Source organism: Papio anubis, chromosome 13, assembly GCF_008728515.1.
Source record: "Papio anubis isolate 15944 chromosome 13, Panubis1.0, whole genome shotgun sequence".
Taxonomy (NCBI): domain Eukaryota; kingdom Metazoa; phylum Chordata; class Mammalia; order Primates; family Cercopithecidae; genus Papio; species Papio anubis.
Genome location: NC_044988.1, coordinates 35,459,568 through 35,474,975, shown reverse-complemented (window position 1 = coordinate 35,474,975; position 15,408 = coordinate 35,459,568). Strand labels below are relative to the sequence as shown.

General features: G+C 39.7%; 1 protein-coding gene across 8 annotated transcripts in view; it reads right to left on the bottom strand.

The window, feature by feature from the left end:
- The window catches only part of UHRF2 (ubiquitin like with PHD and ring finger domains 2), a 99,138-nt gene that overhangs the window by 82,625 nt on the left and 1,105 nt on the right, over positions 1-15,408 (bottom strand). For 7 of the 8 annotated variants that reach the window (XR_004177863.1, XR_004177864.1, XM_021927506.2 and 4 more), the window contains exon 2: positions 8,222-8,452. The exons of the other annotated variant lie outside the window; for it this stretch is intronic. Coding sequence is in view for 5 of the 7 variants with exons in the window: in XM_021927506.2 (XP_021783198.1) it covers positions 8,222-8,452 (231 nt within the window). In the remaining 2 variants the exon portion in view is untranslated. The remainder of the gene's footprint in view (positions 1-8,221; positions 8,453-15,408) is intronic. 8 annotated transcript variants of the gene reach the window in all.

The following is a 15,408-nucleotide window of genomic DNA, read 5'->3' as shown; positions in this document are numbered from 1 at the left end:
ATCCCAGCACTTTGGGAGGCCGAGGCAGGCGGAGCATCTGAGGTCAGGAGTTCGAGACTAGTCTGGCCAACATGGCAAAACCCCCACCTCTACTAAAAAACACAAAAATTAGCCAGGCGTGGATCCCACCACTACACTCCAGCATGAATGACAGTGCAAGACTCTGTCTCAAAAACAAAAACAAAAACCGCAGAGTATAGTCTTATTACCATACTGTCAGTAAACATTAGCAGTTAACCAATACATACTTTACCTCCTTTAATTATAATACAAAATAATTCCCATTTTCTAATGAGGTTCAGACAAGAAATACATTTGCTCAAGAGAGACACAGGTAAAAAATGTGGGTGTTAAGCTGAGAACACAGGTTCTCCAACTCTGAAAATCGTTCTCTCATTGTACCATCTTTCTTTCCTTTTTTTTTTTTTTTTTTTCCTGAGACGAAGTCTTGCTCTGTTGCCCAGGCTGGAGTGCAGTGGCGTGATGTTGGCTCACTGAGACCTCTGCCGCCCAGGTACAAGCAATTCTCCTGCTTCAGCCTCCTGAGTAGCTGGGATTACAGGCATCCACCACCACGGTGGCTAACTTTTTGTATTTTTAGCAGAGATGGGGTTTCACCATGTTGGCCAGGCTGGTCTCGAACTCCTGACCTCAAGTGATCCACTTGTCCCCTGCCTCCCAAAGTGCTGGGATTACAGGCATGAACTACCACACTCAGCCCCATCTTTCTTTAATTACAAATTTTAAAATGCTGGGCTGGGTGTGATGGCTCACACTGTAATCCCAGCACTTTGGGAGGAAATGGCAGGAGGACTGTTTGAACACAGGAGTTCAAGACCAGCCTGGACAACATAGTGAAACCCTGTCTCTACAAAAAAATTGAAAATTAGCTGGGTATGGTGGCACAGACCTGTAGTCCCAGTTATTCAGGAAGCTGAGGTGGCAGGATCGCTTAAGCCCAGAAGGTTGGGGCTGCAGTAAGCTATGATCATGCCACTGCACTCCAGTCAAGTGACAGAATGAGATCGTCTCAAAAAAAAAAAAAAAAAAAAAAGGCAAAAGCAATATGGTTCTATTTACATCAAGTTCAGAAACCAGAAAATGAGGGATTAGGGTTGCATAAATAAGTTAAAGATTATTAACATGCTGTTAAAGGTTAATATTAATAAGAAAGTTAGTAAAGAACAAAGAAATGATTACCATAGAAGTCTGGGTAGCAGTTACAACTAGGGAAGAGGGAGTTATAATCAGGAGCAGGCACCTGGTAAGTTCCTGGGAGTATTGTTATTCTATTTCATAACTTGGGTGGTGTTTATAGACACTGATCATACTCTTTATATTGTCTAATACATTTCATAATCAAAAAGGTTAAACATCAAAAACTGTACTACGGACAAAAGAAATAATATACTAAGATATCAATGATAATTCTCCGCTTTCCAGTACTTTCTATTATACAATAAGCATAAGAAAACATGTAAGAAGTTTAACAGTGCCACATGTTCAGCTAAACTGTAAAGGCTTACCATCATCATTCTAAACCGTCATCATTTAGGCCAGGATGACAGCCATTTGAAAAGTACGATGTTTTTGGTATCATAAAAAAATTCCATATACAAAAACCAAAATTAAAACCAACTTAGGTTCGAACGTCCATCTTATTGCAGAAAATTAGTTCCCAATCTAGACCCGGTGTGATTCAATTTATGTTAAATGCACACACAATGTGAATGGATGGACCCAGCCTCTGTACAATCTTTCATAGGCTCTCCATATGTGGTAGTGGTATCTAGTTTCTTGCAATAACTATGAAAATATCTGAAACTGGTTAAATATTGCTTAGTTATCAAACAGAGCAAAATAATGATACTGGGTAATAAATAACTTCAGATTAAAATTTCTCTTTTTTTTGAGACGGGGTCTTGCTCTGTCAGCCAGGTAGGAGTGCAGTGGCACGGTCTAAGCTCACTGAAACCTCCGCCTCCTGGGTTCAAATGATTCTCCCGTCTCAGACTCCCAAGTAGCTGGAATTACCACGCCCAGCTAATTTTTGTACTTTTAGCAGAGACGGAGTTTCGCCATGTTGGCCAGGATGGTTGCAAACTCCTGACCTCAGGTGATATGCCTGCCTCAACCTCCCAAAGTGCTGGGATTACAGGCATGAGCCACTGTGCCTGGCCTAAAATTTCATCTTAACATATAGTTTAAATGTTTACCTATGCCAGTTCTGAATAAAGTTAATTTGAAAATTCATCTTTTGTACCTGCTTATCATAACATTCAAAGAATATTTCAGTCAGAAGGAAAAGTCCAAAAAGGTTTGCTCATCCATAAAGCAATTTCAACTACAGAAAGCTCTACATCTATAAAAAAAAAAAAAAAAACATTTCCCAAGTGGCATAACCAAGAATTCAAGACAAAAGCAATAAAACCAATTTTTACATGACTTATAATCAACTTAAAGTTTTTATATATTACCTACTCAGACTTGCACTATAGGAAATACAAAAAAACCCAATGCAAATTTAAAACAAACCAATTTAGACCAGGCACAGTGGCTCATGCCTGTAATCCCAGCACTTTGGGAGGCCGAGGCAGGTCATCACCTGAAGTCAGGAGTTCAAGACCAGCCTAGCCAACATGGTGAAATCTTGTCTCTACTATAAGTACAAAAATTAACTAGGCATGGTGGCGGGTGCCTATAATCTCAGCTACTCAAGAGGCTGAAGCAGGAGAACTGTTTGAACCCAGGAGGCAGAGGTAGCAGTGAGCTGAGATGGCTCACTACACTCCAGCCTGGGCGACAGAGTAAGATTCCATCTCAAAAATAAAATAAAAAAAAATAAAGCAAATCATTTCAAAAGCAGCAGCTTCTAAATGGTTTTTCAGTTTAGTCAACAAGTCAGTATGTGATAAAAATTCTGTGAAGGCAGAATACCGATTACAAAAGATATCCAACTATTTACAGAATGAACTATCCAGAAATATGTACTTCTATCTGAAAAAAAAAAACAAAGGCATCAGTCAAAATTTCAAATACCTATGACAATTACTAAGGTTCATCCCTCCAAAAGTAAATAAATCTACAGTAGCTTCAACCAAGACTAAACACAGCTCTAAATTTATTACTGTATGAACAGCAGCCTTCTGAGAATTACTAGATTCCTATGGGCTCCTAAACGGGGAAAGGGAGCCTTAATGTAAAATTTACTTCCCAATTTGTATAACCAAGCAGCAGCTGAACTGAAATTTGAAACCAGGTCTCATGGCAAAGCTCAAGTCTATACTATACTACATCTATACTACACAATAATAGGAAATAGAAGAGATGTCAAATAGAGTTTAAATTCTGTAGTTCACAGCCAACGCACTAACACCCAAAATAAAAAGCAAACACCTGCTGAGAGAAGTAATTTCTCATGATGCTCTTCTGAGTTAGACTGGGGAGGGAAGAGGAAGGAATAGTGGGGTACTGAGAAATTTGCTAAACAGAAATTTAAGTTGACCTGAACTGCTGAACCTTGATTAATCTCAGATGTGCAGATACATAAACTGGCCCTCCTTTGAAAGCAAATTCATCCTGTCACTGCCAAAACAATCAATTCAAAAGCAGCCGACTGTAAACTCTGGTCAAAGATGAAAAGTAATATTGTAAGCTTAATATACAGACGGTTACGTAAATATTCATAGATGTACATATACATAGGTTAGTACAAATATGTATTATTTACCTGCTGTCTGCTGAAGGCTCTAAAAGCAATGACACACCAATAGTAAGAAGCATACCTAGAGCCAAGATCTTCGTTTTATTTTTTTAAATTTATTTACTTTGAGACAAAGTCTCAGTCACCCAGGCTGGAGTGCAGTGGCGCGATCTCGGCTCATTGTAACCTCCGCTTCCTGGGTTCAAGAGATTCTTCTGCCTCAGCCTCCTGATAGCTGGGATTACAGGCATGTGCCACAACGCCCAGCTAATTTTTTTTTTTTTTTTGTATTTTTAGTAGAGATGGGGTTTCACCATGTTCGCCAGGCTCATCTCAAACTCCTGACCTGAAGTGATCCACCCTCCTCGGTCTCCCAAAGTGCTGGGATTACAGGCGTGAGCCATCGTGCCCGACCCCTATCATTCGACAATTAAAGGAACCTTGGAGAAATGGTTGATTATAGGACTGAAGCAGGAACTACACAAGATGTACCTGAAGCATGCTGTAGTGCCAGAAAGTAAGATAATGCTTAAGAAAAACAAAACGCCCACAATAATGGGGGATATAGGGGTATGTCAAAGGGACACAGTCATCAAATAAATGAGTTTCTAACAGCCAAAAGTGGAACAATTTGAGCATGAGTCCATACTGATGTAAATGTCTGAATAAATACACCTCCCATGTTGAATAATTTTAAATAATTTTTGTAGAGGGCGTACATTAACTTCCCACTCCTTAAGTGTGGACTGTACAGTAACTTTCTCTTAAACAGTACAGTATGGAAAGACAGGAAGGGGGTGTGGGGTGAGTTTAATAGAGGAGAAACTTGACCAACACTACCCCAGCAGATGATTAAGGTTCACATCAGTATTAATGTTATTACTGATGTAAAACCTAAGTTATACTTAGCAAATAGAATATTGATAGTATGTGCTCTTTATACGTGATGAAAACACCTCTGTGGTCTTCCTCCCCAAAGCAAACGCAGACAAATAAGGAAAACAAATGAATCTTAATGGGGGAGATTTTACAAAATACCTGACCAGAACTCCTCAAAATGGTCACATAATCAGGGAAAAAAAAAAAAAAAAAAAAAAAAAAAAAACCCAAGAAATTGTCACAGTCAATGTAAAAGGAGATTTAAAAACTATATACAGTATAGTATCCTAATGGGATTCTGGAACAGAAAGAGGACATGAGGTAAAAGCTAAGAAAATAAGAGTCATTAATTTCAACAAATATACCACACTAACTTAAGATGTTAACAGGGAAAACTAGGTGTGCGATATACAGAAACTCTCTCTACTATCTTCAATTTTGCTGTAAATCCAAAACTGTTCTAAAATAAGTTTATTTTAAAAGCAATGACGGAGGTGGTAACACAAATAAAAAAGTAATAATGTAAAAAATGCAGAAAGTACTGGTATTTAAAAGGTGGATGAAATCAGAGTAATATAGAAAAAAATGGCAAGCTGGCCTTCAGTGCTAAAAATTCTGTCTTGTGACCACTACATAGCACTGTTTTAATTTACATAAGTCTTAACTTATTCCCAGATTTTACCTCTTGTTATTGCAATTTTTTTCCTGTTCTAATTGACGTAGTAATTCCTTGAGCTATCAGTAGCTCAATGTTAACTTTGAAGATAGCCACTTTAGTGATTGCTCATAACTTTCTAAAACATTTTCTCAGCTTTCCCAGGTATCCATAGGCTATAATTTTGCCTTCTCTAATATTTACACTTTATTTTGTTCTCTTGCCTAATTGCATTATCTAGTACTTCCAAAAAGATGTCAAATAAGGAAGCATTAATTGGCTTCCTCATCTGGCTTGTCTTTAAAGGGAATATTGGTATAGAATGTAGTTTAAGATATTAACCTATGCTATCTATTCCTTTTATCAAGAGTTTTTTTTTTTTTTTTGAGACAGAGTCTCACTCCGTCACCCAGGCTGGAGTGCAGTGGCACAATCTCGCAACCTCCACCCTCCAAGTTCAAGCAATTCTGCCTCAGCCTCCCGAGTAGCTGGGATTACAAGCACCAGTCACCGCGTCCAGCTTATTTTTTGTATTTTTAGTAGAGATGGGGTTTCATCATCTTGGCCAGGCTGGTCTTGAACTCCTGACCTCATGACCCACCTGCCTCGGCCTCCCAAAGTGCTGGGATTACAGGCGTGAGCCACCGCGTCCAGCCAAGAGTTTTTTTTTTTTTTAATCACAAATGACTCAAATTTGTATTTAAATGCAGAAAACATTTTAAATTAATTTGTTTTCTTTGGTTTATTAGTACAATGAATTATACTGAAACATTTTAAAATAATGAACTGTCCCCACATCCTGACAAACCATATGTGCTTTAAGTAATATATTTTTAATAAGCAGCCATAATTTTTTAAAAGCAAGGTAAATCAGTGAATATAGCCATAATTCTATTTGCTGACTAGAACTTACGTTTTATATCAATGTTAGTGATGCTGATGTGCTTTTTGTCATGTTTTAGTATCAGTATTAAACTCAATTTATAAAGCAATAGGAAGCTTTCCTTCTTTATGTTGTAGGTAAATTTAGGTAACATTATAATGATCTACTCCTCATAGGTTTAAAACAGTTCAGCAACCCAAGCCTGGTACTTTCTTTGGAAACATAGTTCTATCTCTTCTTAATCTTTCCATATACATATTTATATCTGTTGGCATTTTTCCATATATCCAAAATTATCTCCATTTGAATAATTTTGAATAATTTACTTCATCTACCGATTTTCAATTTTTGGTCTTAAATGCTTTGAAAAACAGTATAGGTGCCCATTTATCCCAACTGATAAGAATTAAGAAGTTACAAAGATAGCTTTGAAAGGTTGCTGGTTACAAAAGTCAAATAAATCAATTTCATTTCTATATATCAGCAAACAGATTACTATTTTAGAAGATAACTATATATAATAATTGCATCAAAAACAAAGCTACCAGAAATAAAGCAAAATATTAAATATGTAAAGAGAGAACTAATTAAGATGTCAAAGATCCAAGTTAGCTGGGCACGGTGGCTCACGCCTGTAATCCTAGCACTTTGGGAGGCCAAGCAGGAAGATCACTTGACCTCAGCAGGTCAAGGCTACAGTGAGCCGTGTTCACGTCACTGCAGTACAGCCTGGATGACAGAGCAAGATCCTGTCTCACATAAATCAATCAATCAATCAATAAATAAAAGAAGGAAAGAAAAGATCTAAGTTAATGGAGAAGTCTATTCATGAATTAAAAGACTCGACATTGTAAAGATGTCGATTCTCCAAGCTCATCTATAGATGCAATCCCCATAGAATCCCATCAGATTATTGTAGAGCTTTACATGCTATTTCTACAGTTTTTGTATCCAAATACTAAAAGCCAAGAAAACCAAGAGACCCTGAACGTGAAAAGAAATTGGGGAGATAGGAGAAAGGGAGATCAAAACAGTCCATAAGGCCACAGTACTCAGAACAGTATAGGAACAGAGCTAGACAAATAGACCAATGGAATGAAGTATAGCAGTTTGGCAAGTACCCTGTGGGTGAACAACTAGCACTTCTAATCCTAGGTAGAAATTCTTGAACATATGCACCAGGATAACAGAAGGTTCAAAACAGCACTGTTTAAAACAGTTGAAACTGGAAACAGGCCAGGTATCTATGCATTAGATTAAATATACTGTGGTATGTTAATAAAATGGAATGACATAATAGTGAAAAGCAATAAAACACAGCTATATGCAGAGAATCTTTCAATGCTGAGAAAAAGTAGAATTCCATCATATAAAATTCAAATATAGACAAAACATACTGCCTAGAGAAATATACGTAAGTAGCAAAACTAAAGAAAAACAAAATGAGCATAAAAGTCAGAATAAGCAGTTTACCTCTTAGGGAGACAGAGGGAGAAGTGTTCCGATAGGGACACATACGAGGCTTTAAAAAGGTATTTAAGGCTGGGCAAGGTGGCTCACCTCCGAAATCCCAGCACTTTGGGAGGCCAAGGTGGGTGGATCACCTGAGGTCAGGAGTTTGAGACGAGCCTGGCCTACATGGTGAAACCCTGTCTCTACTAAAAATACAAAAATTATCTGGGTGTGGTCCTGCACGCCTGTAATCCCAGCTACACAGGAGGCAGAGACAGGAGAATTGCTTGAACCTGGGAGGCAGAGGTTACAGTTAACCAAGATTGTACCATTGCACTCCAGCCTGGGTGACAGAGCAAGCCTCCATATCAAAAAAAAAAAAAAAGTATTTCAAATCAATCTACTTCTTAACCTTGGTGCAATTACACAATTATTTCCTTTACTGCTCTTTAAACTGTACATATACATCTTGTACATTTGTCTACGTATTTCATATCAATTTTTAAAAGACTACTTTTAAAAGTTACTATATTAACATCCCAATCTTTATTTTCAAATGGCAATCACTGTTTACTTACTCAAAACATCCTGAACACAAAAGAAATTTATTTGTATTCTCGCAACAGTAAGTCTGAAGAAAACAACATACCTTATATATTCCAAAGCCAGGATCAATAAGACGGGCACGAGCTGATGTAGATGGCTGACTGGAAGGTCCTACCCTCGGAGCTTTCTTTACTTTAGGTGGACTATTAGAACAGGGTTTAGCCTCAATCTGTGTAGATGTGCCAGGAAGATGATCAGGGTCTGGGCGAACTAGCAGCTGAATTATATCATTCAGTCCAACATCATAGTCAAATAAGGTATATCCATTTTCCAACTAGAAAATAAAGAAAGAATACTGAAATGCTTCTCTAAAATGTATCTTTCTACGTTTTCAGTTGCTCAAATGTCCTAGCGAAACTTAAAATCCATAGCACTACAATTTAGAAATTTTAAAACCATTCCTATTACTTAATGGCCTCTGATGTCAGTGTCTTCTCTGGACCCCAATAAATTCCTAATAGTTACTCCATATTCACTACAGAGAACACTGCTAGCCATTAAAACAAAAAAATGGGCCAGGCGCAGTGGCTCACGCCTATAATCCCAGCACTTTGGGAGGCCGAGGAGGGCAGATGATGAGGTCAGCAGTTCGAGACCAGCCTGTCCAACATGGTGAAACCATGTCTCCACTAGAAATACAAAAATTAGCCAGGCGTGGTGGTGCATCTGTAATCCCACTACTCAGGAGACGGAGGCAAGAGAGTCTCTTGAACTCCAGAGGCGGAGGTTGCAGTGAGCCGAGATTGTGCCACTGCACTCCAGCCTGGGCAACAGAGAGAGACTCTGTCTCAAAAAAAAAAAGGCTGGGTTCCATGCCTCACATCTGTAATCCCAACATTTTGGGAAGTCAAGGTGGGAGAATCTCTTGAGCCCAGGAGCTCCAGACCAGTCTGGGTAACCCCATCTCTACAAAAAATAAAAATAAATTAAATAAAAAACTTAGGCGGGTGTGGCTGCACATGCCTGGGGTCCCAACTACTCAGGAGACTGAGGTGGGAGATCACTTTAGCACAGGAGGTCGTGGCTACAGTGAGCCATGATCATGCTACTGCACTCAAGTCTGGGCAACAGAGTGAGACCCTGTTTCTAAATCAATCAATCAATCAAACCCAAAATGTTTCATGGTTGCTGTGACCTTATGACCTACACAGAAAAACTCTAAACTAGATTTAATTTCTCATCAAGTTTTATTTTTAATCAGTGCTTGAATCAACTTCAAGAAATGTGAATTTTCAAAGTTGTTTTATGACCTCATTTTTCATAAAGACATTAAGTCATCAGCTCAGTGTTACACTTTTTAAAAAAAAGACATTAAGTTAAATATTTTATCTTTCTAAAGCATTATCAGGGGCCGGGCGCGGTGGCTGAAGCCTGTAATCCCAGCACTTTGGGAGGCCGAGACGGGCGGATCACGAGGTCAGGAGATTGAGGCCATCCTGGCTAACACGATGAAACCCCGTCTCTACTAAAAAACAAATACAAAAAAACTAGCCGGGCGAGGTGGCAGGCGCCTGTAGTCCCAGCTACTCGGGAGGCTGAGGCAGGAGAATGGCGTGAACCCGGGAGGCGGAGCTTGCAGTGAGCTGAGATCCGGCCACTGCACTCCAGCCTGGGCGACAGAGCAAAATAAAGCATTATCAGTAGGTTTTTATTTTTCAAGTCAAGCAGCAAAAAAACCAAGAAGGAATAATTCTAATTCTTGCTCATGCTACTCCACTTGCCTGAAGTTCTCTAATTCTATCCATCTGCAAGAATTACAACGTTTTATCAAGAAGTCTTCCAGGATGAATAGTGAATAAATTATCTTGCAACCCACCCATATTTTGGCAAGGGTTATGGGTTGAAATCCTAATCCATAGTACTTGAGAATGTAACCTTATTTGGAAACAGAGTCTTTTAAAGAGATAATCAGGAAATAAATTTAACAAAAGAAATGCAAAATCTACTGTTATGGGCTAAGGAAGTTATGTCCCTGCCAAAATTTTTTGTTGAAGTCCTAACCACCAGTACCTCAGAATGTGACTTCACTTTGAGATAGGGTCTTCAGAGAGGTAATTAAGTTAAAACAAAGCCATTAGGGCCCTAATCCAACATGGTTAGTGTCCTCATAATAAGGGGACATTCGGAAAGATGCAGCAGGAAGACAATGTGAAGACACAGGAAAAAGGCAGCCCTGTGAATGGAGTGATGTACTTAATACAAGCCAAGAAAGAAAATTTCCAGCAAAGTGTAAAGGGTTCTCCCCGCTAGAGCTATCAGAGGATGGTCCTGCTGACAACTTGGTAGACCTCTAGAACTGTGAGAGGCTAAATTTCTATTGTTTTAAGCCACCCAGGTTTTGCTACATTAATACAACAGCCCTAGAAAATTAAGTCTCCATTTTGTTTCTTTATAAAGTTCAGTTGGCAATTTCACTATAATACAATGAAACAAGAAAACTAAACTCCTTTCAGGCCAGAACTATCACTTTCCCAGAAACATAACCGATTTTTAAATTGCTCATTTTCTACTCTTCATATGTATTACTTTTCAACATTCACAACTCTAACAAAGTAACACCGTATTTGAGAAGTCAACCAAAAAGAAATAAAAGTTAAGTCCGGAATTTAAAACTTTTAATCTACTAGATCAGTAATTTGAAATCTGGTGGTCCAAGAACCCAACAAGCACAATCTCAAACACTATAGGTATTCGTATTTGTCAAGCAGAACAAAGGATCAAGAATTTCACAAGTTTCCCAGTCAGGGAATTAAATTATGTACTACCTCACAAGTTAGCATGCTCACTCTAAACAAGCCTAAGCAGTATCCCAAGTCAGTAAGCAAATAAGCCTTAATAAGGATAGGGATGTGAATATTGCTTCCTTGGTTAAAAACAAAACAAAACAAAAAGAACACCCCCTAAACAACAACAACAACAAAAAAAAAAAAACAAAAAAAAGGAACACCCTCTAGTCTTGAACTCCCATAGACGAGAAAAAAAACCCCAAAAAACTCAAGGAGCAAACACTGCATTCACACCATCATTTTGACACTCTCCAACAGCCCCCACAAAAAAACTCAAACAAAATACCTCACTAATTCTGAAGGAGCTGAAAAAGCATAACATAGAACTGATAAACATTATGACTATTTTTAAATGGAAGTGTTTAAAGATAATAAAAACTCTAACAGTATAAAACATGCAAATTAACTAGCAGGATATTTCCAAAAATGAAGATAGCAGTTAAAGTGATAAAACTGCTGGAAACTGGCTGGGCGCGGTGGCTCAAGCCTGTAATCCCAGCACTTTGGGAGGCCGAGACGGGTGGATCACGAAGTCAGGAGATCGAGACCATCCTGGCTAACCCGGTGAAACCCCGTCTCTACTAAAAATATACAAAAAACTAGCCGGGCGAGGTGGCGGGCGCCTGTAGTCCTAGCTACTCGGGAGGCTGAGGCAGGAGAATGGCGTAAACCCGGGAGGCGGAGCTTGCAGTGAGCTGAGATCCGGCCACTGCACTCCAGCCTGGGCGACAGAGCGAGACTCCGTCTCAAAAAAAAAAAAAAAAAAAAACACAAACAACAACTGCTGGAAACTGAAAGAACATTTTTCCACTTAGGTTTGGGGAACCAGAGTCAGAGGGACGTTGAGGGTATTTCTACATTCAACTCCTGGTTAGTTTCTACTCAATGACTGTCATGAGTAAATACAAGCTGTTTCAAGTGGTACTTTTTAAAATTTGATTTGACAGGAAAAAATGTCGTAAGAGCATATGTCTCTAAGCAAATGTCTAAGCATATCAAGGCATGAGGCCCTATAATAAGTTATATCCACAGTAACATATAACCACCTTTCCTCATGCTTGCTATGACAGGCTTTTTAAACCCAGATTATCGACTCCTTCCCTAATTCATAGGTACTCCCTTCAGTCTTCCTACAATAGTGACCATTTATCTACTGCAATAACAAGTTTCACACAACTTTATTCCACAAAGCTTCACATACTATGAAGAGCTGTGAAGTGTTGAGATGATTTACTTGAAAAGTACTGAAGTTCTTCCATATTTAATGAAAGAAGATTGAAAGTTATCTCTGACACTCAAATTATGCTCTAAGTAGGGAAAAAAGGAAGCAGTCATTTAGAAATTACAAACATATGAGTCAGAAGGATGTAACTTAGGTCCACCAATGTCTCAAAAGTAAATGTTTGAGAACTGCCATACTTGAAGATGGGGATGCAGGATTTACAATACTTAAGAAGCAAAAATTGTTAGGATTTTTTGTCAGACCACTCTCTAAATTTTACTGAGTTGAAAGAAGAAATTCCAAGTAACAAGAGGAACTACAACAATAATGCAAGGGAATACCAGAAAGCAAATGCCAAGTGGAAGTGGCTGAGAGGGCAGTGGGAAGTCATTCCCAAGCAACTACTGACGAGCGCTGCCAGTGAAGGGCATAAGTTAATAACTTTCATGTATCCATCACATATTATATATATTATATACATCATATATAATATATACATCGATACTCCTTTAAACAAGCAAGTACTTTTATATTCTGTGTGAAAGCCAAGGGGGAGGGGCAACTTTTTTCTTCAACTATGGTTCATGCCCCACATTATTATCTATTTTAAGGCCATCTCTACAGTGGTAAGGAGTGAAAGAATGACAGGAGAGGGAATCCTTTAAAATAGGGAAAGCTCTGGATTCTCAAAAGATTTAAAGATTCACCAACATAACTCTTCCTGAAAAAGACCCAATCCCCGCGTTCCTCAAACTCAACTTCCCAGGTAAGAATGTTCACAGCATGTTATCCCACTCTAACCAGAACTTATAGCTTTGTACTGCAGGTTTCCACTTTGACACTCAAAAGTGGAGTCAAGGCCGGGCACGGTAGCTCACGCCTGTAATCCCAGCACTTTGGGAAGCCGAGGTGGGCAGATCACCTGAGGTCCCAGATAGAGATCATCCTGTCCAAAATGGTGAAACCCCGTCTCTACTAAAATAAATACAAAAAATTAGCTGGGAGTGGTGGAGCGCCTGTAGTCCCAGCTACTTGGGAGGCTGCGGCAGAGGAATCGCTTGAACCCGGGAGGCGGAGGTTGCAGTGAGCCGAGATCGCGCCACTGCACTCCAGCCTGGCGACAGGGCAAGACTCCGGCTCAAAAAAAAAAAAAAAAAAAAAGTGGAGTCAATTAACACTGCTTCTCCAACTTCATTTACATACAGATCACCTGGAGATCTTGTTAAAATACAGATTCTGCTTCAGTAGGTCTGGCGTGAGGTTTCCAGGTAAAGCCAATGCTGCTGGTCCTGAGAATCCAGGGACCATACTTTGAATAGTAAGAGACTAGTAGGAGACTATCTCTCAACATTCATTTTCTAAACTCTGGTGTTATCAGAATCTCCCGTGGGGTCTTGTTAAATTTAACTACTTGCAGTTCTGGGGTGAGCTGAACATCTATAATAAATATCCACAAGCGATTCTGATACATACCAAAGATTAAAAGCTGCAACCTAACACACGAATGGAGTATGGGGGGCGGGTCCACTTAAACAAAAATAAATGTACTGTCTGCCATTTATGACGTTTTTCACTACGTGGCAGTAAAGCATTTTGAAGAATGGGGACCTTTTCCCAATGAGGACATGGTATTTTACAGGATGGGGACTTTTTGTTATGCCAATCCAGTAGCTACCTGCTACAGGTAAGCTAACTCATCTGTGGAGCTCCAAAGACCAAGATAAGATAACACTCTTGCCATAGCTACCTGTCAGCTCATAAGGAAGCGAACACACAGCTGGTACGAATGACCTTCCTTTTCTGTCTCCAAGTTAATGGCTGGCACCAAAGGTCTATTCCTCTTCCCTACTGGGCTGAAGAAACCAGAGTACTGAATTACCCACTAGGATCCTGGAAGAGAAGTTCAACGGTTATCTTCAGTTTTCCCTGGAATCTGGAATGAGCTTCCAGGTTTACTGAAAGTCTACTTTGTTGCCTTGAATTTAACCCAATCCCATATGTGATCATTATTTTAGCATATTTGATAATAAAGATTTTAGGGGTGTCGCCCAGGAACATCCTTCATTTCTATTTCTGGTGCTGAAATCACCAGTGTCCTGGGAATTCATGTACTATTTGTCCCTAGTTAGAAAATAAAATGCATCAGACGATTACATGCTTTTTCACTTATGATCAAAAGGAAACAATATCAGCCACCTGAGGCACAGCAAAACAAATCTAGGTATATTTAACAAGTGTACAATTATTTCAAAAGCAAAGCTTACAACTAAATACCTGTTTTTACAAGTCAAACACTAAGGAGTCAGTACAAAACTGGCTGCAAACACAAATCAAAGGTGCTATAACATTATTTTAAAGAGAGAAAGAAACGGGGGGAAAAAAGCAGCTCTCTCCTTCCCAAAGTGTAATTTGTTACTATGAAATTTCTCGACAGTCTTCGAAGACTAAGCCTGTGAAGCGGAGGAAAATATTCCTTTTAAGTAGTTTGCGACTGTAGGCTACTTCTACCGAATCAGAGCTACACTTATTTCAAACGACAGGATTGGAGCCAAACTGTGGTCTATCAATTCAGGATGCCAACTTTTTAGTGTATCAACAACATGAAGACAAAGAAAAATATGATGGGTCTGAGTGGCTAGGGGTATAGACTGTAAAAGACTTATGGAATAGGAAAAAAAAAAATCTTAGACTGGCCAGACCATAAAAATACCAGAGGTGCCCACAGTCAGCCTTCAAGTATGCACCGCTGGCTATGCTTCAGTGCCGTGCTAAAAGCGTGAACGAGATGAGTATTAGAAGGCGAGAAGAAGAGCGGAAGAGTCTTACACTCCTTTTCACTCTGGCCTATATTGGGCAGTCGTAAACTCGGCACCCGGTTAAACCGACAGCTGCTTCATGCCCAGGTCTCTAACCTCCCTCGAGACATTCCAAACCTAGGAGAGGCGGCGAGGAAGAGGGACCAGAAGTTCTGGAAACCCTTGGAATCTTCATTTTGCGCGAATCCTACCAGTCAGGAAGCAGAGGTATGGTTCTTGAAAGCTCAATGCCTGACTTTTCCCCCTTTTAGAAGCCGAAGACGCGGAAAAGCCACAGAAGCGAGGCGAACGCTCAGCCGGGTCAGCCAGCTCTCCGGGTCTCCCGCGCGGAGGCATGGCCGCCAGAGCCCTCTGCCCTCCCCGCCCTCTGGGGGCCCCAGGCCCCGCCGAGCGCGGGAAGCGAGGG